Raw genomic sequence first — 23,715 nt, 5'->3', positions numbered from 1 at the left:
TAACTCTTGCTTAGGCTTGAGGCTTTCTATTCCAGCTGGCCAGTGCCTCTCAGGCATTGTGTTTTGGTCTGATTCACTCATTCCATAAAAATAAAAATTTCCATGCATTTACAGCAGCCGACACATAGAGGAAAAAAGTAATGAAATAGGCAATATTTCTTTTTGACAGTTTCAGGCTTTGTTTGTCAGAACTGGAAAACTCATTAGAGTGACACTCCTGTTAAAAAATTTCTTAAGGAGGTTTTGCAACTTGAGAATTCATGGTTAGAAAAAAAAATTATCCAAATATGTCAGGTAAGGTCCAGACTGAGTCCCTAAAGAGTAACTCAAGCATTTCAGAGTGCATAAAGATAGCAAATTGTGAAGTTTTAAAAAATGCTGTAGGAATACACTTAAAAGTGTTTTTAAGTCTGGAGTTCTTTTTTCCTTGTACTTTTTTTTCATTAAGGCAGTCCACTCTTTTAAAGACTGGTGTTTTGTGGGTGTGCCAAACACTAAAAACTCTTCTGAAACCTTTTTTTATTTGATTTCCTTTCACAGTTCACTGAGAGGGTAGGTAGAACTTGTGTAATACCTGTGAATTGAAACAGTTTTACTTAACAAATTAAGACAGTGAAACTCTTGGCACATACTCCCAGAAAGCTGCTCTGTGTTATGGCTGGTTGCAGATGCCATGAGAAGCAATCCAGGATATGTGCTTGTGCCCTTGCGTGTTTTGTTGCTTTTTCTCTTGGATGGTGTGAACTCTTTATCAGCCTGAGGATCAGACTAAGGCAGTGGGTGGGACAAGGCAGTGTAATCATCTGTGGACTGAAGCCAGTGAAGGATACGGTGATCAAGATGGCATCTTTGGGAGCCTCTGCACTGATCTCGGTTGTTTTTTTATTGAGCGGTGAAAGTTAAGTGTGCTGGGCTGTATCTAGGGACTGGTAAACCAGAAGAAGTTTTTTCTTTTCCCATACTCAGCACTCATTCGACCCCACCTGGAATTCTGTGTCCAGGCAGGAGCCCTTCAGTACAGGTCAGTTCTACTCAGACGAGTTCAGCAGTGCCACCAAGGTGGTTTGGGGCTGGAGCTCTTCCCCTGTGAGGAGAGGCTGAGGGACCTGGGCTTGTTCAGCCTGGGGAAGAGATGACTTGGGTGAGGTACGCCTAGCAGGAGCCTTCTCATACTTCTGAGGACAACATTAAAAAGATGGAGCCAGGCTCCGTACGGATGTGCACAGTGGGAGAATGAGATGATGGCCATACGCTGAAACAAGGGAGGTTCTTCCTGGATATGGGGGGGGGCAGGGAGGGGAGGAAAGAGGGTGGGGAAATCACTATTAGGATAATTAATGTTGGAACAGGTTGCACACAGAGCTTGTCATTTCCACCCTTGGAAGTTTTCAAGGCTCAAGAGCATAAAGCCCTGAGCAGCCAGGCCTGAATTCAGTTTTGAACAGCTTTGGTCAGGAGATTGGCCTGAAAGGCTTTTGATGTCCCTTCTAGCCTTATGATTCCATAAATCTGTGTCTAGTTGTCCATTGGTCTCTATGAAACTTCAGTGTGTAAGATCTGAATTGTAAACCCCCATAAACCATAAATGTGTGAGACAGCCTGGCCCAAGGGAGAGTCTCTTGTCAATCCATATCTGCCACTGCTGCAGTCGGGAGAGACTCTAACAATGGAATAGGGGTCTGTGGGCTACCAAGATATTTTGTATGAAAGTCTTTGGAAGTTCGTCTCCACTTCCTTCCAACATAACTGATAGCTGCTGACTTGCTGCTCATACAGGGAAAGATGCGTGTGCTATGCCAGGATTTTGGAGACAACTGTCGGTTAGTTTGGGGTTTTGGTATTTTTTTTCTTCCCCTGAGGTGGTGAAGGTGTGGAAATAACCTTTTCCTATGTAGGTGTGTGGAAGATTGCATGCCTGTTAGCTTGTTTTAATGCTGATTGTTTTCCTCCTAAATTTGTCTGAGGGTGCCTATACCTATGTATAGGTTACCATTTCTTTGGAATAACTGGTGTATTCTCTTCCAAATCTGCTGTAGGGGAAGGAAAAATGGGGAGCATTTAGTGAGAGAGGAGGTGGGAAACAGGTTGGACTTCTTGAAGTAGTGTGTAGGCCCAGACCCTTCAAAAACTTGTTCTGCTCTCAGGTTCAAGCTCCTGAGAGGGATATGATCACTGGATGAATTCCTCTTCTGTCTTCTGCCACTGTTGCTGTGTCACTGCAGTGGGGTCTTGATTCCCGGCAGTAGGACTGCATAGAAGGCTGTTTCCATTTCCAGACTTGGGGATTTTCCCTTTGTGTTCATTGTACGTGGTCGGGAATTAACAGAACTGATATGAGGAGAGGGAAGGCAATGACAAGAAAGTGGTCAAGCCCTAACCTTGTGATTTGGAACATGGTTATTGACTTCAGCAGGCTTTGATGTGGATAGCATTATGGTTATAAGTCAGTTCTTTAGCACTGCATTCAACAACACACCACTTCGTGCCTGAGTTTGGGAGACCTGGGCGCCATGTTCAGTCTTTCATCTTATCTTTTTCTGGCCCTCAGCAAATTATTCAAGTACAGCCTTTTTCTGTATAGTTTTGTGTGTCTTGTCTCTTAATTTTTTCAGTGTATGTATGTGTGTGTATATATATATAATAGTCTCTATCTACCTGTGAGGCACCAGATGAGAGCAGATAATGATGAAAGTGAAGGTAAGCCTGTATCCAGATGTGATGACAAGACAGACAGGGGCAGTGGCCTTGCTGGCAAGTGACAGTCTTGACATAACAGAGCAAGGTGAGCAAAGCAGGCTTGGGGATGCTCTCCAGATTCAGACAATAGTCTAGACTGACAGAGGACTATGCAGTGATCAGGCAAGACTGAAGTCAGGTCTGAGTTTGAGTCAGGGTCTGTATCAATAGGGTGTTAGACCAGGATGGACATGACACTAGTGTGGCTGTAACAGAGCTCAGGCAGGGACAGGGGCAAAGAGATGGCTATATGCAGCTTCCAAAACAAGGTGAGGGGAGACTCTGCTGAGGCATCTTCCAGCTTTTTGTTGATGAGCTGTCCTCAAGACTGGCTGAAGTTTCTCAAACAGTGCTCTCAATAGCTGAAACAGTATCAGAGAACTGGCCCCAAGCACAGGTAGCTAACCCCTGCAAGGCAGGGGGAGTGTGCTCTTGGGCAGAACTACATGGAAGTGGTGGTCAGCAGGTCTCTCAGACATTAAAATAATAAGGAACACATGCATAGTTTAAATTGATAGATTTTCTGTAACACATTAATAATTTAAATAGATAGATTTTTCTGTAGAGATAGTTATTAACTTGAGTTCAGAACAATTGGTTATTGTGCTAAAACTGTTAGATTTCGGCAAGGCTGAAGATATAAAAATTATGCAAGGCTTGCCTCCAATTCCTGCCCTTCACATTTTTTCCTTGGCATTCTTTCACTGACATCAGTAGAATTACACAAGGAATGAATTGTTCTGACTGGACTTGCCATGGAAGCTATGTTTCTGTTGCTGTCAGCTGAGAGGAGGAGTAGAGCAAATTGAAGGCTTTGAAAACATGAAAAGTTTCTCAACTTGGAGCCAGTATTAGAAATCAATATTTTGTCAAAACATCACTGACCATATGCTATGGGCAGTGCATAAATACTTGTCTTAAAGAATGTTCTGTCTGATAGAATTTGGCAATATGTTGCATCGTGGGAGTGTCCTGTTTGAATTAAACAGCAATATATATGATTTTTGGAAAAGATATTTTATAATGATCAATATTGGAAGGGTATTTTGAATACAGGGTAGGAAATGTATTAAAACAGAATAAAAAATATACTGTCTGCACTGAAAAGCAAAAAACCCCTCCCTTTTGTGGCACAAGTGTTGCACAGGTCAGCTGTAAAAGTGTTGTGGTTTAATCCCAGCCAGAGAATCAGAAGAGTAAAAGTGAGAAAACTCATGGGTTGAGATAAAATTAGTTTAACAGCATGGGTTGAGATAAAAGCAATTTAACAAGGAAAGCAAAAGTTGTGCATGCAAGCAAAGGAAAACAAGGGATTCATTCCCCCCTGCCCATCAGCAGTCAGGTGTTCAGCCATCCCCAGGAAAGCAGGGCTCATCACATGTAATGGTTACTTAGGAATACAAATGCCATAACTCCTAATGTCCCCCTTCCTTTTTCTTCCCCCAGCTCTATATGCTGAGCATGACATCATATGGTATGGAATATCCCTTTGGTCAGTTGGGGTCAGCTGTCCCAGCTGTGTCCCCTCCCAACTCCTTGTGTACCCCCAGCCTACTCACTGCGGGGGAGGTGTGAGAGGCAGGAAAGGCCTTGACTCTGTGTCAGCACTGCTCAGCAGTAACTAAAACATCCCTGTGTTGTCAACACTGTTTCCAGCACAAATCAGAGCACAGCCCTATACCAGCTGCTGTGAAGAAAATTAACTCTATCCCAACAACAATACGATAAAAGGTTTATACAATAAAAGGTAGCACAAATCAGAGTGCAGCCCTATACCAGCTGCTGTGAAGAAAATTAACTCTATCCCAACAACCATACGATAAAAGGTTTCCTTTAAGGGTGCTCAGTAAACATCAGTGAATTTCATTGTAAATGGAATGTGCTGAGGGGCAGAAGAAAGTATGAGTAAGAACTTTTGGCAGATAGACTGTTGCTTAACTGTTCAACACAGTGAATAAGTTAGCTAAGGAGAAGAGGGAAGTAATGAGATGAAATATTTGCATTACTGGAGAAACTCAGGTAAGCATGAACCTTGTCCTTCTGTTGTGTAATGGTATATAGGCAAATCAACCTTTATAAATGCCTTTTAATATGTGGTAGTGTTTGGGCACAAGTCTCAGTTGAGTGTTTTTGGCTTGTTTACTGTTCATAGAATAACAAGAATTATAATGCTGTTATAGCTGCTTACACAAAAGTTAATATTAATCAAACGCAAATCTTCCATTGTGCTTTTTATCTCTGGTGTGAGCAGTGGGCCAGTTCTTGACTTCTCTTCTGCCTGAAAGATGATGTTTCTGTGTTGTAGAGCAGCAAAATTTGAAAGTCTGCCTTCTGGTTTTTTTGAAGGTCTATATTCAAAGGGTGCAGAGGTAAATAATGGCCTCTTTGTCAGCCCTGGCCTTCATATTGGGAAAATGGCCAAAGGTGTCAGGACTAAAGGTGTGCCTGTGATTGATACCAGTGTGCTTAGTAAAGACCCATAGTGAATAGCTTTGAAACCTTATTTGTCATGTCTTCTTCCCTGTACCCCTTTGTGGTTCTGCAATTTTTGACACTCCTTACATTCTTAGAGTGTTTTACAGGATTTTTTCGCTTGCTCTAAGGTCACTGTGTCTTCCTGCTCAGCCTAATGTTGCTGGCATGGTGGCAGTAGCAACAGCATCTGCTGTGGTAAAAGTCAGGGGAATATGGGTATATTTGGTAGTATTTTCAGTACCCAGTAGAAGCAGCCCCCTTTGTACAGTGTTAATTCCTACAACTCTTAGGACAGCGCTATAAACCGGAACAGCTTTAGCTTTGTCCTTGAAAAGGGATTTTTGGGATAGGAAGTGCATGAAGACTGCTCAAGGTCACTTCTCCAATTCTGCTTTTTTTCATGGGTCAAGTGCAGCTTGTTTGGACAACAGTTTTCAGTTATCATACTACTACTGACAACTTCTTCTCTTTCTGTGTAAGCATGCATTCGTATGTGGCTGCTACGAAAGCAGACATCACGTGGAGGTCCTTGTTCTGTCTTCAGTCTGCTGTGCTTAATGAAACAATTGTGTTTACAATATTTACCTTTTTTCCTCATAAGTCAAGATCGGTTTTTAGTCCTGTCACGTGGAGGTCCTTGTTCTGTCTTTAGTCTGCTGTGCTAAATGAAACAATTGTGTTTACAACATTTACCTTTTTTCCTCAAGTCAAGATCAGTTTTTAGTCCTCTTTGTCCTTAGGTTTTTTACAAAAACCTACCTGCTGATTAAATAGCAGAGTCAGCTGCTATCTCTTTTCTGGGAATTTAACTAGAACTTACATTTCCTCTTCTTTTTGGCTAGCAGCATATAGTTTCACTTTAGTTTTTCTTTAAATTCTCCTAGGGTGTAAAATGCATTGAAACCCGAAACAGCCAAGGGTGAACTGTGTGCTTTGATAACAGCTCATGTGTTAATACCTTTCAGGAGAATATGTACCTATACAGTTGGACAAGCAACAAATAAGAAAAATATTTTGGATCCTAGCTGACAGATGCTAACTCTGTTTATCTTTTTGTCTCTTTCCTGTTAAAAATCAGGTACTTGAATAGCTTTGGAAGGTTTTTAGAGAGCTATAGTATGATAGTGTCCTCTGCTGTTAATTCCCCGCTGAATCAAAGTTGCTGATCTTTAGTAAGCTCTGTGGAGTCTTATAATAACTTAGAGTGACTCAAGCTACCTTTTAAAACTTTCCTGTCCTTTGGATGACCTTAGGCTGCAATAATATGTAATAAGTTTTGAGAACATTCAATAGAAACAGTGAGAGTAGGCCTTCCATGTGCTGGTTTGAGGAAAAACAATAATCCCTATACATTTTTGGATTACGTTATTGTCTTAGCTCTGAAAAGGTTTTGGGTGTTAGCTCCAGTTTTTCATTCCACTGACTTCAGGATAATTGTAACCCCCAGCGTTTCAGGACAACCAGGACCTGAGAGCCTTGGCGGCTCTCTTCCTCCTGGGCTCTAGCTGTGGAATGTGGATCAACAGAAGCAAATCTTTGAAGAGCATGAAAGTATTTACAAATATGGAAAGAAGAAATGAGTGGTAAAAGGAGATGGAGCACTTTTTTCAGTGCTGATAACTTTTAGGATATTTAGCTATGTAGCTGTGCTGGTGTGAGTGAAATATCTACGTCCTTTCAGTTTAGTAAACTTTATTTAATATCTCCTGCTTGGAGCTGTTTGGGGTCTTCCATGTTCAAAAATAACACTTATAAGCCTGAGTGTTCCACTGCCCCGGCAATTATAGATAAGGGTTTTTTCTGTACAGTATGCTTTCTGCACTTTTAACAATGCCCTTTTCAAGACAAGTTACTCTGTTCTTACTTGAAATTCATTATTTACTGCTGTGTTCCGTATATTTTTGCAGATGGAATTTTCTCAAGGATATTTCACTGTTAAGTTCCAGGCTGTTTAGTCATCTCTTCTAGGAGTATGAAACAGTGAAAACTTCGTATGCCCTTCACAGATGCAAGTGGTTTTGGAAAATTCCATGGGTTTTTGTAATACTGGTATTACAGACCCAGTCTAAATGTTGTCTATGGATAGACATGACACAATTGTGAGTGTCAATCATGGGGATGAGAATGGGAAACCACTACTTTGCATTGCTTCTTTGTTAATTATGTAGTTGTTAATTAATGGATGTGCCTCAAACCTTGGAGTGACAAGTTTTGTTGGCTGTGGAACACCTGGGATGAAGAAGGGAAGCAACAGAATATATGGCAGGCAGAGTGAGGAAGGTCAATACAGAAGCAGCTTAATTCAAAATGATTATTCCTTAAAAGAAATACCAGCGCATTCTTTGCTAAAGAAAATGCAGAATAGAATAGTAGGGAGGCTATTAGCAGAGATGGACAGAGATAGGGAAGAGTGAAGAGAGGAACAGTAGCATTGACTATGTAATGGAAAAGTAAAATACAGTAGCAAAGGGAAGGGGACTAAGGCTGGCGAGAGATTTCTCAGTATGTCAGACTTGTACAGTTGACCAATCTCACTGGGTTCTAGTGTCTGCAGCCGGTGTGCTTGCTGGCCCTGTGGCCCTTCCACCAGCTCCCCAAAATCACTGCTGACAAATTCTCTTCAGCTGCAGCTCTAGAGATGAGTGACGGAAATGATCTTGCTCTCTAACCATGTTATCATATTTCCATCTCCTCAGCTCAAAATAAAAGGCTTTTAAAATGTTTTTGGGACTGCAGTTTTCCAGACACTCAACCACCTATTCCCAACCACTATTCTGTTTACAAAGCAGAGCTTTTATTGCTTCCTCCCACGTAAAGGAAGCAATGATGGGACAGAGATTCATCCCTAGATGACAATGTTTCTTGATTCCAAAACAAACACAGTCAAAAATATTTTTAAAACAAAGAAGGACACTTTCTTCTCCAGTTTTCACTTGTTGGTTTAAAAACTTTTCTCAGATATCATATTAAAACCAAACCTGACATTTTGTCATAGCAATCTCAAGTTACAGACCATAAAAAGTTCATGTGCTACTTGTGTATAGCAAGGCCAGGTTCTCTAATTTTGTTTGCCTTCCTAACAAGTTTTGGATTCCCATATTCATTCTCAATTACATTTTCCCCCCCCCAACCCCCCCAATTCTTGCTTTCCCTTCTGGGGGAAAGAATATGTGGGGAGAGAACAGGTAAGATTTTTCTCCTTTTGTTTAAAATACAGACTAAACCTTGAGGGCAGGTGTTACGAGTAACAGTGTGGTGGTAGCTAGAGATCTGAATGTGGTGCTGGCAGCAGGATGCTGTGGTGTTTTATCAAGGTTAAAACTTGATAGCTGAAACTTGAACTATATGTGCAGCTACTTGTCTAGTCCTTTTTTTAATCTATATAGACTGCGGACTACAGCATCCCAAACCTGAGCTAGCTGATGCAATGAGGTCCCATATAGCAAGAAGCAAAATAAATTAGCCCATATTTGAGCTGCAGCAGAGAGAACTTTCTGTATCTGGGTGACCTTTAAAAGCTGGTTTGATTATTTCTTGTCATCTGTAGAGCTGATAATCGTAGACCCTCTCCACTGACAGTAAGTCAGTTATTGAGTCTAACACCTCTTGCTGTGCCTAGTCAGGACTACTGCTGCTGTTGGCCGACATTAGTTGTTCCACATTGTTCCAGCTGAACACTGGTGCCATTTGTGTGGGTAATATCCACGTGACTGCAGTTCAGGCTCAAGATAAAGCTTTGATTCAAAGCCTGAAACACTAAGCTGCAATTATGGTGTAGTCAACTAGGTTAGAGTTGGTTGTCCCAGAGCATTGTCCAAGTCTTTACCTCTAAACTTATCATTTTTGTAAAGCTCCTCTATTACCTATTGAAGACAGAAATGAGGGGATGAGGAGGAGGGGAGGTTTTAAAGTGTTTTGCAGTAAAATATTTTTTAAGACTAAAGTTTAAGCTTGTGGGACTAATGTTAAGAAAGCAAGGGCTTGGGTGTAGTGAGTCAGTAGAAGTTCCCAGATTTTCATTCATTTATTACAGATGGACATCGTATACCAAGTAAGGAATAAGGTATAAGAAATTTGAGAGAGGAACTGGTTTGCAGCAGAGACAAGAGAGTGTTTGTGCTATGCTGTGCTTTGTGATGCTATGATGTTTCCAGAGTATTGCTTGCAGGAAAGAAAGACAAAGTGTACTATTGGATCAAGTAGCATTACTGTTTTGTAGCATTTCCTATCCAAAAGAACATTCATACACCTCGGTGAACATAATCCTTTCACGTTTTTGCTTATTGGAATTAATTATGTTCATGGAAGTGTAAAACTGAAAATCTGGCGTAACACAGAAAACTGATTTTTTTTTATGACAATTGGTGCCAAATATTTCAATAATTACTAGTCAGAGCTTTAGTGAGGATTTACCAGCTTTAGTTGCAGAGTATTAGAACACTCCACTTCAGAGTGGGTTGTATTTGGATTTTATTTTTACACTAATTTGGTGTCTTTTTAAACGTGCATTACCTACAGTGAAGCTCCATAAGGGAATATTAATAGTCCATTTTGTGGCACTGCAGTGTGTTTTCGTTACAAGGATGCCTTAGGTGGCATAAGATCTATAAGTCATGTAGCTATTTGAAGATAAGGGAAAAAACCCATAGATAAAGCAGGTGTGCTTTTTGCTTTGTTTTAAAGCATGTTTGTGGTTACATGTCAGAGGACATTCTATTCTTTGATCTTGGTAGCAGGACCTGATAGGAGTAGAGAAGTGATATATCATTATCTTGAAATAAAAAGGTCTCAGATTAGCTTTTTAAAAACAAATGAATCAATTTGTAATTTCCAAATAATACATAAATTAAAAGAACAATAACAGGTTTTGCCCTCTCCACTGATTTTGCCAGGCTCTAACATCTTACATCTGACATGCTACCTACGTAGCTGTGTGCATACTCTTATCTAGGTGATATCTCGTGTGGAAGAATTCAAAGGTCCAGAACAATTTACGTGGAAGATACTATTGGTACTGACTTAACAGAAAATGTTGTTGATACTGCATGTTAGTATGTTTGTTTTTTTTTAAAAAAAAGAAGTCAAATACAGAGGTCTGCAGTTGTGTTCCTTCTTGACAGCTTAATGGAGGGTTAATGGAGACTTGCACCTTTGTATCAGTTGTAGTGTGTCTGGATGCCTTGATAATGCCATTTTTTTTTTTCCTTATCCTTTCATTTGTCCCTTTCCCTGTCAGTTCAAAGACAGACTTGAACTCAAAAAGTACTTCTTTCTCTGTTAGACAGGGTAGACTCCAAGATTCCAGACTTGCCTGGTTCAGAATTCTAGGCCGAAGTTTCATCAGATCCAGTCTAAATTCCCTTTTCTCATGAATGCTATATATAATAATTTTTGTATTAATTAATCTGGTTTGTGATGATTTGCACTTCAGAAATACAGAATAATATCTACATTTCAATGCTGCACATTCTAGAAATTGTGTTCTTTGATTTAACTGCTTAGTAAACAAAATTGTATAGTGAACTGTGTATTTGGGGGAAAAAACCCCACCCAAACCCCCCAAAAAACAAACCCCATAAACAGTGTTTACTTATTTAAGGACTCATAGCCTTTAAAAGGATAAGCATGAGAAATAACTAGGTGCATTTTAAAATTGAATGAATTTTTGCCACATCACATCACGATTCAGGCATCATGCTCAAAAAGACTGGCTCAGCAGCATTTGCTGATGGGGGAGGAAGAGAAAAGGGCTTTGTGCAGGCATGTATGCAGAACTATAGAAGTATTGATTGAAAGCAATTTGCCTCAGAAGACAATGACTGGAAAGGTGACACATATATTCTCTCCCACCCATACCTCCCCAAATTCTTCTGAATAAGAAAGTCTGCATTATTACAGTGCCTTCTCTTTCAGGACTTCTGGCAAGCTATTATATTCTACGTTTGAATAGTCATCGTAAGTGCATGATTGTCTTTCCTTAGACTCTTTAATTGTTGTATATGCATTGATATATACACTTTTCCTAAAAAAATCCAATATTTAATGAGGTTAAAAAGAATCTTTCCCTGTATTTGACTAGGCTTTCTGGTCTTGTCCTAAAATGCTGGGCAGGGACAATATGGCACTTGTTTGATAACTTTCTTGCATTCAGGATCCAAAATAAACATGGCCATAGTTTTTGGTCTGTGTAAGACACTGTGGTCAGTCTATGTGACATCCCACAGTTGCTTACCATGGTATGGACCAACATCTAGTATGAACTGGATACTAGGAAGTGGGGAAAGGTTTTCCTGCCTAAGAAAATTATAGGTATCACTTAAGGGCCATGCCTTCTTGTTTGTAGTCTGTGGTCAATGGCAAAACTTTACTTCACATTCTTAGAACAACCTAGGAGGAAGGAAGAAGTGGAGCAAAGAAATATTTCTGTAAAATTGATATATGTGTAACCATAAACATCTTTTTTTGTTTGTGAGAAAGAAATATATCACCGTGTCTACATTAAATAACTTCACAAGAAATGACATACGTAGGCCCCAGTCTTCAGGATATTAATGTTCATGCACCAGTAATTAATTGCAAACAATGTAACTACTTGTGTGAGTGAAAGCTCCTTGTGAAATCAGCCTCCTAATCTGCATTTTTATCAAGTTCAGTACAATTGTATAGTATTATAAAGAAAATGAGGGCTTGCAAAACCATTCAGTGGTCACTTAAGATTACTTTCTTTTCCTTCCTGCCCCACAGGTACTCTGTGTCTGTATGTTAACAACAATCCTAGGATGTGTATTTGGCCTGAAGCCTAGCTGTTCAAAAGATGGTAAATAATATGCCTTTTATTTAGTAATATTTCTAAGCAATTACTTTTTTTTTTTCCCTTTTTGTCAATTGATTTTGATATTCTCAGAATGCCACCCTTTCTTGCTGCAGGAAGACGATTGGATACGCTGCTTGATGCAGTTTCAGTTAGAGGGAAATGAAAATAATGGGAAATAAGCCTCAGGTACACTTGGTACTTGCGTGTACTCAATTGAGAGGTAAACTGATCCTGGCAGTCGATGTCTGGTCTGGCAGCTTCCATGTATCCCAACTGTCGCTGTGGTGATGTCATATGGCTGGCTTTTCTGAGTTCACTATTTAAAAAAAAAAAATCAACCCCAGCTCGATTTGGATTTCATGTTGTCCTGGAACATTTGTTTTTCATCTTTTCCAGTCAATTTCTTGGGGGGGTGGGAGGGGGGTGGTAAGGGAAGCTATTTTTTACTGGTTAGAATTGTAGTCTGAAAATGTTCCTTGTGGAATTCCTCTGACTGTTTTCTGTCCTTAAAAATTTGTGGTTTTTTCATTGGTTAAGTTTCTTCAGGTAGAACGTTATGAGAGATATTTTAAGAAATTGAGCTTTGCTTTGGGAATAGCTAGAGTAATTTCAAAATTGATCTGTTTAACAGTCCTACAATAATTTTTAACTAAAATTTATATTACTGATTTCCCACTAGAACCCGTTCAGGTGTTTTTCTCATTTTATTACAGCTTTGTATTATTGGCTCATTATTATTTTGTTTTCCCTAATATCACACACCTCAAGATTCTTAAAAAGGAGCCAAATGAATCACTCCCTTCTGGTGATGGAACAGACTGACCAACTAATTAAGTGTTGTTAATGTTTCACATTACCAGGTTGGTTGGGGAGGGGTGTGTGTTTTTTCTCCCCCCCCCGCCCCAGGCAACCCCAGTCTAGTTGAAGAATGCTGTGGTGTGTTGTGTGGTTTTTTTTTTTAAGTTAAAACTGAAGAAAAACTAGACCAGTGAGCAGTACACTCAAGTTTATATCTCCTGTGTCTGATTTGGAACAGACTTTCCTGTGTCTTGAGATAGAAAGTTAACCATGGTATAATGGGATGTGAAACTGGAGCTGCTTCACTTCCTCTGATTTGTATGAAGACAGTCTGAAACAGGACATGAGCATGGGAGAATTGCAAGCATAGCCAATGCAGTCTAAATTCTAATGTTCAATTATTTCTAGAAAGTAGAGCATTGTCTGATGTGAAAATGAAGGTCAGTGTTCTCTGCAAAAGCATTTCACTGTTTGGGGCACTCATTAAAAACCTAGGTTCGGATTTCCTCTGCTGGAGATCTTCCATAATGTGAATGACTGTACTTGCATCTTCTGGTAATACAGCAAGGCAGGGACAGTCACAACTAGAATTGTAGTCTTCTGTTTCACTTGTTTCTGTGCCAATAATGAAACACCATGTTCCTGCTAAAACAGAAGAGAACTTTGTTTGATGTGATGAAAAATATATTTGTTCAATAAGAGAAAATAAGCGTTGAATTGGATGAATACGTTCCTTTTCTTTGGCTGTCACTGCTTTTGGAGCCATCCTGTAAGTTGTGGAATGATGAGCTGTGTCATTCCACGTGCTGACCTTATTGATTTCTTTTGCATGTTGACTGATTTGGGCTCAGCCATTGACATCTAACGCTATCCAATATTGCAGTGAAAACCTGCAAAGGTCGTTGCTTTGAAAGGACCTTTGGAAGCTGCCGTTGTGATAGAGATTGTGTGAAGCTTGGAAATTGCTGCTTAGATTACCAGGAAGCATGTATACAACCAGGTAAGGGTGAAAGAAAAGCTGTCGGGCCATAACTCCTGACTTCTTGCAGATGGGCTGCGGGTGCAAGAGATGGGCTGCTGGACAGCAGGGTGGTTCAGGTGCCAGTGCTCTCCCCCTCCTTGTGCTCCTGCCATTGCAACCCCAAGTGTAGCTGCAGCGGTGATGGCAGTAGTGGGGACCCCTGTGGAAACCATCAGGGCTCTGTTGTTGTGCACAAACAAAGCTTGTATTTCACCCAGCTGGACTACGTGGGAGCTGATGTGGCTAGTAGCCTGGCTTTCCTGGAGCTCTTCCAAGGAGGGACTGCAAGGGACTGTGCTGCCTCCCTCCCCCTTGGAAAGAGGAGGATCAACTACAACTGGAGGCCTCAGCCAGCCTTTTGTTCTCTGTCTGGTGTGAGAGAACAGGGACCCATATTGTCCCTGATGCTAGGCACAACTCCTACTTTCTCAGGCAAGCCAGGAATAAGAGTGCATTCTGCATTTTGTATCTTTCTGTCATTGCCTGCCTGAAAAAGGGGAAGGACAGCAGCTCTGTGAAAGCTGCCATCTCTCCCTGCACTGCTACTCAGGCTCTCTGCCCTGTTACTCTCCAGCTGGAGTGTGAAGCAAGGGTCATGTGCCGGCCTTTGCGACAAGGCAGGGTGATAGGACAGATTGCACGGGTGGAGAACTGCTGCTCACGTTGCGATCATTCTCATGATTTGAAAGAATGCAGGGGTCAGGCAGAGGTATCAACGGTACCACGGAGAAATTTTGCAGGGAAAGACAGTGTGGTTAGTAACACAAAGGACAGAACTTGACTGTTTCTTCTAATTTAGCTTTGCCTTAATGCTTCATATGCATTCTTTTCAGTTAGCTATTTTTCTTCTTACTCCTTCATATGTAATTTGTAAAACTTCTCAGTGTAGTCTCACCCTGCAATTAAAAATTCCATGTTGACTTTTAACACTAAATTATTAAACTGAGCTCAGATCCCTGCTTCAACTTAGTATTATTGAAGAACCATCGAAATTGCATGAAGCCTTTTACTTATGGAATAGTTGCATGTAATTTACTCTCTGCTTTGCTTCATTACACCACTCTCCCTCAGTTTAAAGCACTCTCTAAAAGCAAACTGGAAAGAATGTCTTGGTATTAAGAATGTCAACTTATTGCTTGGTGCAGGTTTTTTTTTTAATTAATCAGCCTTAACATAAATGAAGAGTTACATGATTCTATTTGGAAATTAGAATTTAACTAGAACTATGATAGATTCTTCCATTGCTCACAGAAGTAAAGATCTACTGACACTGGTAGGCTTACTGAAGTTCAGTATTCCTAAAAGTGAGATTAACCTTCTGAGAATGCTTTTAAGGGTTTCTAATTTCTAGTCATGTGTGAAGACCATGTATTGACTGTCCTCTACAAAAACATGTAGATTTGGCTTCTGTGTCTCTGTTAAGACCTTCCCTTAAGTATTCACTCAGTTGGTAAATTCATTCATATTAAACCTCATTGGTTACAAAGGATCTACTTGTGTTTACAACTGATAAAAAAATGATCATCTTCAGCTTCACTGCTGTTTTCAGAGGTGTTTATTTCCTGAATTGCATTGATTTTTCTGAACAGAATATTCCAATACATCAAATCATCTGAAGTCAGTAGGTCTTTCTGTGAGTTCATTTATAGAGTCTCAAATAGTGGCTGAGTTATGCCTGTGCTTAAGAGTTACTGAAACACCTGCAATGCTTGATTGTGACTGGTAAAATCCATTGTGACCTCCGTGTAAGTCAGTATTTTCTAGGCATTCCAAATTCAGATTCAGTTTTGGTTTTTTTTCTGGGGGATTTGTTTTGGATCATCTTTATAATTGGCATTTACCAGATTAAACCCATGTAAATTATCGTGTTTAAGGAGGCCTATAAAAAGGATTCTTTCTGTTGACCTCTTCTGATCTGTGATATTTATAACCATATACTGCATAATTGTATTCAGATGGCTATGTACCTGGGCTGTTTAGCTGTTTCTATTTTCCAAAGTGCCAAAGCTTGCAATATGATGCATGCATGAGAGGAGTGTTTTTAGTGAGTACACATTTGAGACAGAATTTACACTCAGTAATTCTGCACTTAGATTGGTATTTATCATTGTGCTGTCCTTTTCTCTTGTCTGTTTTTCAGCCCATATATGGACCTGTAATAAATTCAGGTGTGGAGAGAAGAGGCGACTAGAATATCATTGTTCCTGTTCAGATGATTGTGTGGAAAATGAAGATTGCTGTGTCAATTATCAGGCTGTTTGTAAAGGTAAATATCCTCAACAGATTCCTACAGTATCTCTTATGTGTACCCATATTTGTATGAAAGGGACGTAGTATAATTGTTCAAAGCATCCAATAAGACAAAAAAACCCCTTGCATTTATCAATAAGAATGTACTGTCTTAAAACAAATGAGTGCAATTTATTTTTTAAGGAGAGGCAAGCTGGGTTGAAGAAGAGTGTGAGGACATTACTGAACCTCAGTGTCCAAAAGGGTGAGGATATTGTATATTTGCATAGCTCTGTTCTTTGCTTAAATTTAATTTTTGAGATTATTTTTCCTATTGTGCCTTCCTGGGACCTGCTTGCCTTTCTTTTCCACAGTAAGAGCAGCTGCCAGACAGAAGGACACCTGTTCAGCCAGCATTTGGTAGTGCTTACTAACAGATCGGGTTGCTCTATCCCAGCAATACTCGTGTATCCCAGCACTTGCTTGACTTGCAAGATATGCTTATTCCTGAACCCTGCTGTCTCACACGTGTGTGCTCTGAGCAGCTCTGCCTTGCATCAACCTTATTATCGTCCTACATGTGCTCCAATACCTGCTGTCCCAAACATCTTTGGGAACCACACAGCAATCTCGGACTCCTAAGACCGCATCCCTGCCTGGTTGCTTCCAAAGACCCTTCCACTTCCTTGCCTGTTCAAGCCCTGGAGCTTCAAAATGTGGGCACTGTCCCGATTTCACCAGCAGTGGGACAGCATTATTTGCAAGCTGTCTGAACTACATTCTTTAAAAGGTGTAAATTGCCATGGAACCCTTGTATTCTCTGGCTCAGTTCCACATTGGCCCAACTCCTGCAAGTTACGTATGTGCTAGTAAGAAAGGATTCATCTAGTTCATGGCATCAGTGCTCAGGCTGAAACACTACTGCAAATTTCCCAGTCAGGAAAAAAGCCTGCATGTCTTGTAAGGTTTCTGCTCTGGGATCTTCAAATTATCTTTCAAGCTAAAGTTGGATGCAAACTCTGGTTGCATGTGTAAGTTAAGTGACTTAAATGTTCTGTACTGAGAAGAGTTCCACTAGAAAACAGTTTGTTGAATGAGTTGAATTCAGTTCTGTTCTTGTCTAAAAAGTGTCAATAATAAAAACTATTTTCACTTGGATGATTTTGAAATTATGGTGTGCTTGGGGATATTTTCAGTAAAGTAAGCACACTTCATTGTTTTCTTATGTCATTACTTTTTTGACTTAAGATATTTGAATCATGCTATATTCATTCATTGGAATTACAATATTGCCAATCAAAACACATTTTCTTTTGGAATATTTTTATGCCAAACGAGCCCTCTTCCTCCTCATTCAGAGCAGTAACAAACACTGGACACTTCAGAACTTCCTTCAAGACAGAAATTATAGCTTCTGTTCAGCTTGGAGTGCAAGTCCCTGAGAAGTCCCCATGTAGGAGACTGGTAGCCAGATGATTCTGGAAGCTGTTGTCATTAACTCCTGTTCTTGAAGTCAGGGGCCATTCAGGACTGTGTGCTGGGAACTGACTCTAGGATGCTGATGTCCATAATGCAAGATTAGGAACTGTTACCCCTAAGAGTGGATTAACAAGCAAAAGCTTTGTGCAGATCCACAGTCAGTGTTAATGGTATAAATGCTGTAGGGCAACTACTGTTGGTTAACTTGTTTTTAGGGTTTTTTGTTATTTCTGTTCAGTGCATGAAAGGGATGCATAAGTTAGTCTACTAGAATTGTTTTAATTCTGGCAAAACCAGCAATGGTGCAATAGAACCCAGCCCAGGAAAGGGTGATGTGTGGTCAAAGTTGAATCAAACAAAAGCCTCTTCCAAAATTAACAACTCTGTAAACAATCCTGTTCTTCCTATGGTGGCGTAGGCAGGAGTGCAGGTGACAAAGCTCAGTTTTTGGATTGAGGCCTCAGGATATCAATTCTGATTATGTGCATATTAATAGTGTGTTTTGTGGGTTGAAATTGCTGGTTTTATTCTGTTTTGGTTTTAGCTGGGTTTGCTCTTGTGCAGAATAGGCAGAAGACAATGCAGTGTTCAATGAGGTGTTCAGTCTGAGAAATCCCTCTGATGTCAGTGAGACTCATCTAATGCTTAAGTACACACCTAAGCCTTTCCAAGACTAGGTTCAATGTTATTTAATAGGATTATGAAGTTATTGGTCTGTAAGATTTCAGGAGTGATCTAGACCTGCCCACTATTCTAGGAGTAAAATAACATTTTGATAATTCAAACCTACTTAAGCAGTTTATCCTTGTGCTTAGCTAGATGGTTTCCCTGATGTCGTAGTATCTTTTGCTGTACTTTAAGCCTGTTGCTATTTGGTTTAGCTTCATTCAGCTGGAAGAGCAGTGGATTCCTTTCCTCTCTGCAGATCTCTCCTGTACATTTGAAGATTGCTATTATGCCTCCTGTTGAGTCTTTACATACGTTTAGTGGAAAAGAAAGGTTCAGTTCCTATGCTTTATGGCTGTATATAGGCAGTCGTGCCTGTGTGTGGGATAGGAAGTATTCTGTGTAGTATATTTAGCTTTTCAAGGGAAGTTTCTTTTATTTTTTTCCTTTGTTCTACTTTTTTCCTTTCAATTGTGGTCTAACTTGCCTGTGGTGAGGCAAGTCAGCTTGGCAGTGTGGTCTGCAGTTCTGGGCTCTTGATCATGCAGACGAGTGAACCTGCTAGACCACAGCAAGCCTGTGCTGCCTGCGTTGTGTTTCCATACAAGCCAGTTTATAGGAGGGGATAATTACCACTGCATTTCCTTCAGTTTGGAGTCAGGATGTGACTGTGGCATACATATTTATCCAAGAGCTGTGAAACACCCTTGTCATACTGTTTAGACACAGTGAATGAATCGCTGGCAGGGCCAAAACTTGAGCCTCCCAGTCTGGCTTGTGCGTGGTACCACATTTTTGAAGTAGCAAATGTAACCTTGGCTACTGACAGGATAAAGTCATGAAAATCTCTGCGGTATCTCAGAACTGAGCTCAGGTCGGTTTGTCTGTGGATTTTACTGGAGCTGTTCTAAAGAGTGGAGTTTAACATAGTCTGTTATGCTTTGCTTCCCTGAGCACAGGGCAGATCATTTACTCTGTTTCAGCACGCGTAGCGTATGTAAGAAGTGAAATGGCCAATCTCCCTAGTTGTAGCAGTGGTCTGTATTGCCAGGTTTAATTTTACATGTGCAAAGGGGGTCAGTAGCTGGATTTGCAGACGACAAAAACATGTACTTAACAGTTGGTTTACTTGTAAATGCCAAACCAGAAACAGTTGCGTAAAGTCCCTTTCTAAGGAGTTGTTTTAAATTTGGTTTGGGTTTTTTCTGTTTAAAGTTAGACTTGTCAGTAAGTAATACTGAACAGTCTCTGCCTCAAAGTTCATATTTTATTGCAGGAAACTTCACAGTGAAGATTTTTAGACCTCTGCATTGGAGAGGATCAATTTCTTGGGGGGAGGGGGTGATGTGCCAAGAAAATTTCTGCATCACAGATTCTGATCTCTGCAACTTTTGCAAATAGAATTTGTAATATGGTCAAAGGTAGTACATGAAGTTTCCCTGCTCTCTTCTGCCAAAGGACTTTAGTCTTAGTCTGAAGATCATTCATTTGTTCCCACGTAACTGTCCCTAAAAGATTTTGAAAAGATGGTATTAAATATACCATGTGAATAAAAACGAGGCTACAAACACAGACTTCATGAATATGTCTCAATGTTTTATTCTGTCCAGGGAGTAGGGTAGCCTGTGTAATGGTCCTGACTAATGAAATCCTTTTGGCCAAAATGTTATCCAAGTTGTTGATTAAATTAGGGTAGACATGTTTTGGTTGCCTGATTAATCTTCAGTTTAATATAGTCACCTTTGTTTGACTGAAATAAGGTTTATAAATGTTTCACTTGTAAAAGACTTCAGATATTTTTGTGAGGTACCTCACTAAAGAAATTGTCAACAATTTATAACTAATATTTTTCTTCTATTCTCACTGTTTTATTTTGAGAAACTGAAGTGCAACAAAGCTTAAAAAAAAGCACAAACAAAAACCCCCATTTTTATTTTAGAATTTTTTAAACAGAAAAGGGGAAAATGAGCTTGCAATTGACATGTAAAATATATTCAATTCTTCCATGCAAATCTGTATTTTGAGTAGTTGTTGCTGCACTGCAGTGATTATTTTTTTTGCAGTCTTGCGTGTCCTCATATTTGTAGGTGAAACATAGAATATTTTTTTTCTTCAAGTTACCGATGCCTATTCCTATCTGTGGTGCAATTTTTTAAGTGCTTACAGTTGGAGAGAAATTGTTTGAGCAGGGCTGAAGCTGGGAACAAGTCAAGGCTGGAAAAGATGAGACTTTGAGACTTGGCTTTGAGCAACCTGGTCTAGTGGAAGGTGTCCCTGCCCATGGCAGGGGGGTTGGAACTAGATGATCTTTAAGGTCCCTACCAACCCAAACCATTCTGTGATTCTAAGATCTGTAGAGGCTGAAGAGGAGAGTTTATTTTTGTTAGCTCCAATGAAATCAGTTTCTGAATATCTGTCAAGCTCCACGCAGAAGTACTGTTAGTGTTCCAGTTGTAGGGTGACGCTTTTCAGTTTGGAGATTGGTAGTACTTCTGGTACTGTAACATTTCTTCTTGATTAAATAATCTTTATAAGATAAGAGGAAAAATGTGTTATAGTTGCTGATTTAACATATTATGTATATTAGACTTACTGTTCACTGTGTATGTAAAAAGATAAATTCCTTCTTTTCAGCTAGATTACGAGTTGTTCAGGAGGAAAGTGAATAAAGAAAAGCCATGGCTTCACATTGCCTTTTCTCTTTACCTGCTCTTACCTTGGGGTGGGAGGAGGGGTTTGGAGGGGTGAGTGTTGTTCCATTGGGACTGATTTCAGGGTAAGGAGTACCAAACCCACCAGATGGATTATATGAACATGTTGACTTGTTCTGTATTTTGAAATCAGGTCTTGTCATGATTCCGCCGTGCGTGCCCTACTGCAATGCTCAGCCTCTTTGGGCAGGGTTGCTACGCCAGCCTATGAGCAGAGGGACTGGACAGCTGGTCTGCTCACCTCTGCACCAGCCCACGAACCTTCCTGCTTTGCAAGAATTCTATTCCTCAGCTCATAGTCCCATAATGAATATCCCCACAATTTAGGGAGAACTTTATTGAAATACGTAGTAGGAAATTATTTCTCAGTCTGTCTTTTTAATACTTCAATTTCTATTTGTTCAGATTTACCAAGTCTCCTGTGTTACTGTTTTCACTGGATGGCTTCAGAGCAGAGTATTTGCAGACTTGGGGTGGACTTCTACCTGTTATTAGCAAATTACGTGAGTAGCTTCTTTGTGTTAGCAATACCATGATGTCTTACCTGAAAAATCCATAGATGCAGCTGTGCTTACTCCTTAAAATCCTCACTCTTCTATGGAAATTGAAGTTGTTGCCCTAAGTAACAACCATACACAGAGAACTTTAGGTGGGGGAGTGTGGAGGGGCAAAGGGAGGGAGGGTGGGCGTGAGGAAAGGGTCCTTTGGGTTTTCACCGTAATCTTACAAATTATTAAGTAACTCTTTTCGTATTTAGGAGGTGATTTTTTTTTTCTGTGAGCTTACTTTATTTCTTCAAAATGGAAGTAAATCTACTTCCTACTCTACAATTAATTTTGTCTCATATTAGGTGGAGTGGCATTGGAAAACAGAAAGTAAGGTAGAAAGTATTTGATTGTACTTGAAAAAAGATTGATAAGGAAGGGGTTAGGAACAAATGATATTGAAGGGCTTGTAGAAATGTGCCGAATGTAAGAGAACCTTTACTTGACAAACATTTTCAGAAGAAATGAGAGCTTCATAAGTACATTTTTTTTTTTCTTCCCTAATTTTGTAGTGTGTTACTTAAGTTTGTAGTGTCTAAGTAACTTTAGTTACTTGTCTCTATTTTGGCTGTGGTCTATAAAGAACTGGTGGCACTTCGTGTCTGAAAAATACGCCAATTTTCTTGTCATTCATAAATTACTACCTGGGTGGCTAGTTTCAGTTTGACTAAAAATAAATCAGTAAAAATACTTACTTTTTGTACAGTGGTTGTTACAGTTTGATCTGTTCCAGAGGATAACAAGTCACAGATGTATTTGAGGCTTTAGCTTTTTAAAATTTTGTTCCATGTTAGACTAAAACAAGGAGTTTCAAACAATTTCATTAGATGCAGTTGTAAAAAAAAATTTAAACTGAAGAAGGTTTCTTGAGCATTGCGAGGAGAGGCTGGCTGTTACAAGTGGTTATAGCTCTGGCTGAGATACAAAATAATGGTGCCACAGAACATCTGTAGCACTCAGGCTGTGACATCAACTTCCATACATAAAGTTTCTTCATTCTTTGGTCTGGATAGGCTACGTTGACTCATTGACTTCTGTAATAAACTTTGATTCTGAACCCATGATAAATTCTGACCCCTAAGAAATACAAATTTCTTAGTATCTTCATCAGTGTCACCTCACTTTTCCAGAACCATGGAGTTTTTGATGGTTTAAACATAGTTGTTTTTTTAAGGATTCTAAAACCAGAATGTCCAATAATACAACTTTTAGACACAACAAAATAAGGAACCATCTGGGGAAAAATATTATTTCTGCATTATGTCTATAGTTCTAGATGACTCGAGCATTTTTTGTAATCTGACAGAAAACTTCCACAATATGATAAACTACAGGATCTTCAACTTTCTCTAGTTATAGAACCTTGCTTTCAGGTGTTCCATCCCCCAATAGTAAAATGGTGGATGAAAAGCTCAGATAAGGCAAATTTTCTTCATGAAGAGAAAAATAGATTTCTGAATGAAAACTGATGTCACAAGGACACTCTAAGGGCTTGTGGTGTCAGACCTCCATGTACTTCATGTTACAGAGTCACAGAGTGGTAGGGATTGGAAGGGGCCTCTAGAGATCACCTAGTCCAACCTCCCTGCCAGAGCAGGATCACCTGGAGTAGATCACACAGGAACAAATCCAGGCGACTTTTGAAAGTCTCCAGGGAAGGAGACTCCACCACCTCTCTGGGCAGCCTGTTCCAGTGCTCTGTCACCCTCACAGGGAAGAAGGGTTTCCTCATGTCTAGGTGGAACCTTCTGTTTTCCAGTTTATGGCCATTGCCCCTAGTCCTGTCACTGAACACCACTGAGAAGAGCCTGGCCCCATCTTCCTGACACCCACCCTTTAGATATCTATCAGCATTGCTAAGATCCCCTCTCAGCCTTCTCTTCTCCAGGCTAAACAGACCCAGCTCTCTCAGCCTTTCCTCATATGGAAGGTGCTCCAGGCCCTTCATCATCTTAGTGTCCCTGCGCTGGACCCTCTCCAGTAGTTCCTTGTCCTTCTGGAACGGGGGAGCCCAGAACTAGACACAGCACTCCAGGTGAGGCCTCACCAGCACAGAGTAGAGGGGGAGGACACGTGTCATTTCCCATGTGTCTAGGCACTGAAAACAGTGGAAGCAGTTCTGTTGTAAAGATAAACAATTCTGAGTGTGTAAATACTACTTTTAGTATTTTACTGTGCAGGAAAGGGTAATGAAATCTATTCCTCTGTGGTAGACAAGTAACAATAATGGATAAATTGCTT

General features: G+C 40.1%; 1 protein-coding gene across 1 annotated transcript in view; it reads left to right on the top strand.

The window, feature by feature from the left end:
- Positions 1-11,955: 11,955 nt before the first annotated feature.
- The window catches only part of ENPP1 (ectonucleotide pyrophosphatase/phosphodiesterase 1), a gene marked incomplete at its 5' end in the record, with an annotated part of 49,840 nt that continues 38,080 nt past the window's right edge, over positions 11,956-23,715 (top strand). The window contains 5 exons of the mRNA XM_010151818.1: positions 11,956-12,028; positions 13,707-13,823; positions 15,985-16,110; positions 16,278-16,338; positions 21,335-21,432. Of these exons, the coding sequence (XP_010150120.1) occupies positions 11,956-12,028; positions 13,707-13,823; positions 15,985-16,110; positions 16,278-16,338; positions 21,335-21,432 (475 nt within the window). The remainder of the gene's footprint in view (positions 12,029-13,706; positions 13,824-15,984; positions 16,111-16,277; positions 16,339-21,334; positions 21,433-23,715) is intronic.

The sequence above is a fragment of the Eurypyga helias genome, unplaced genomic scaffold, assembly GCF_000690775.1.
Source record: "Eurypyga helias isolate BGI_N326 unplaced genomic scaffold, ASM69077v1 scaffold13085, whole genome shotgun sequence".
NCBI lineage: Eukaryota > Metazoa > Chordata > Aves > Eurypygiformes > Eurypygidae > Eurypyga > Eurypyga helias.
This window is presented reverse-complemented; position numbering and strand designations above follow the sequence as displayed.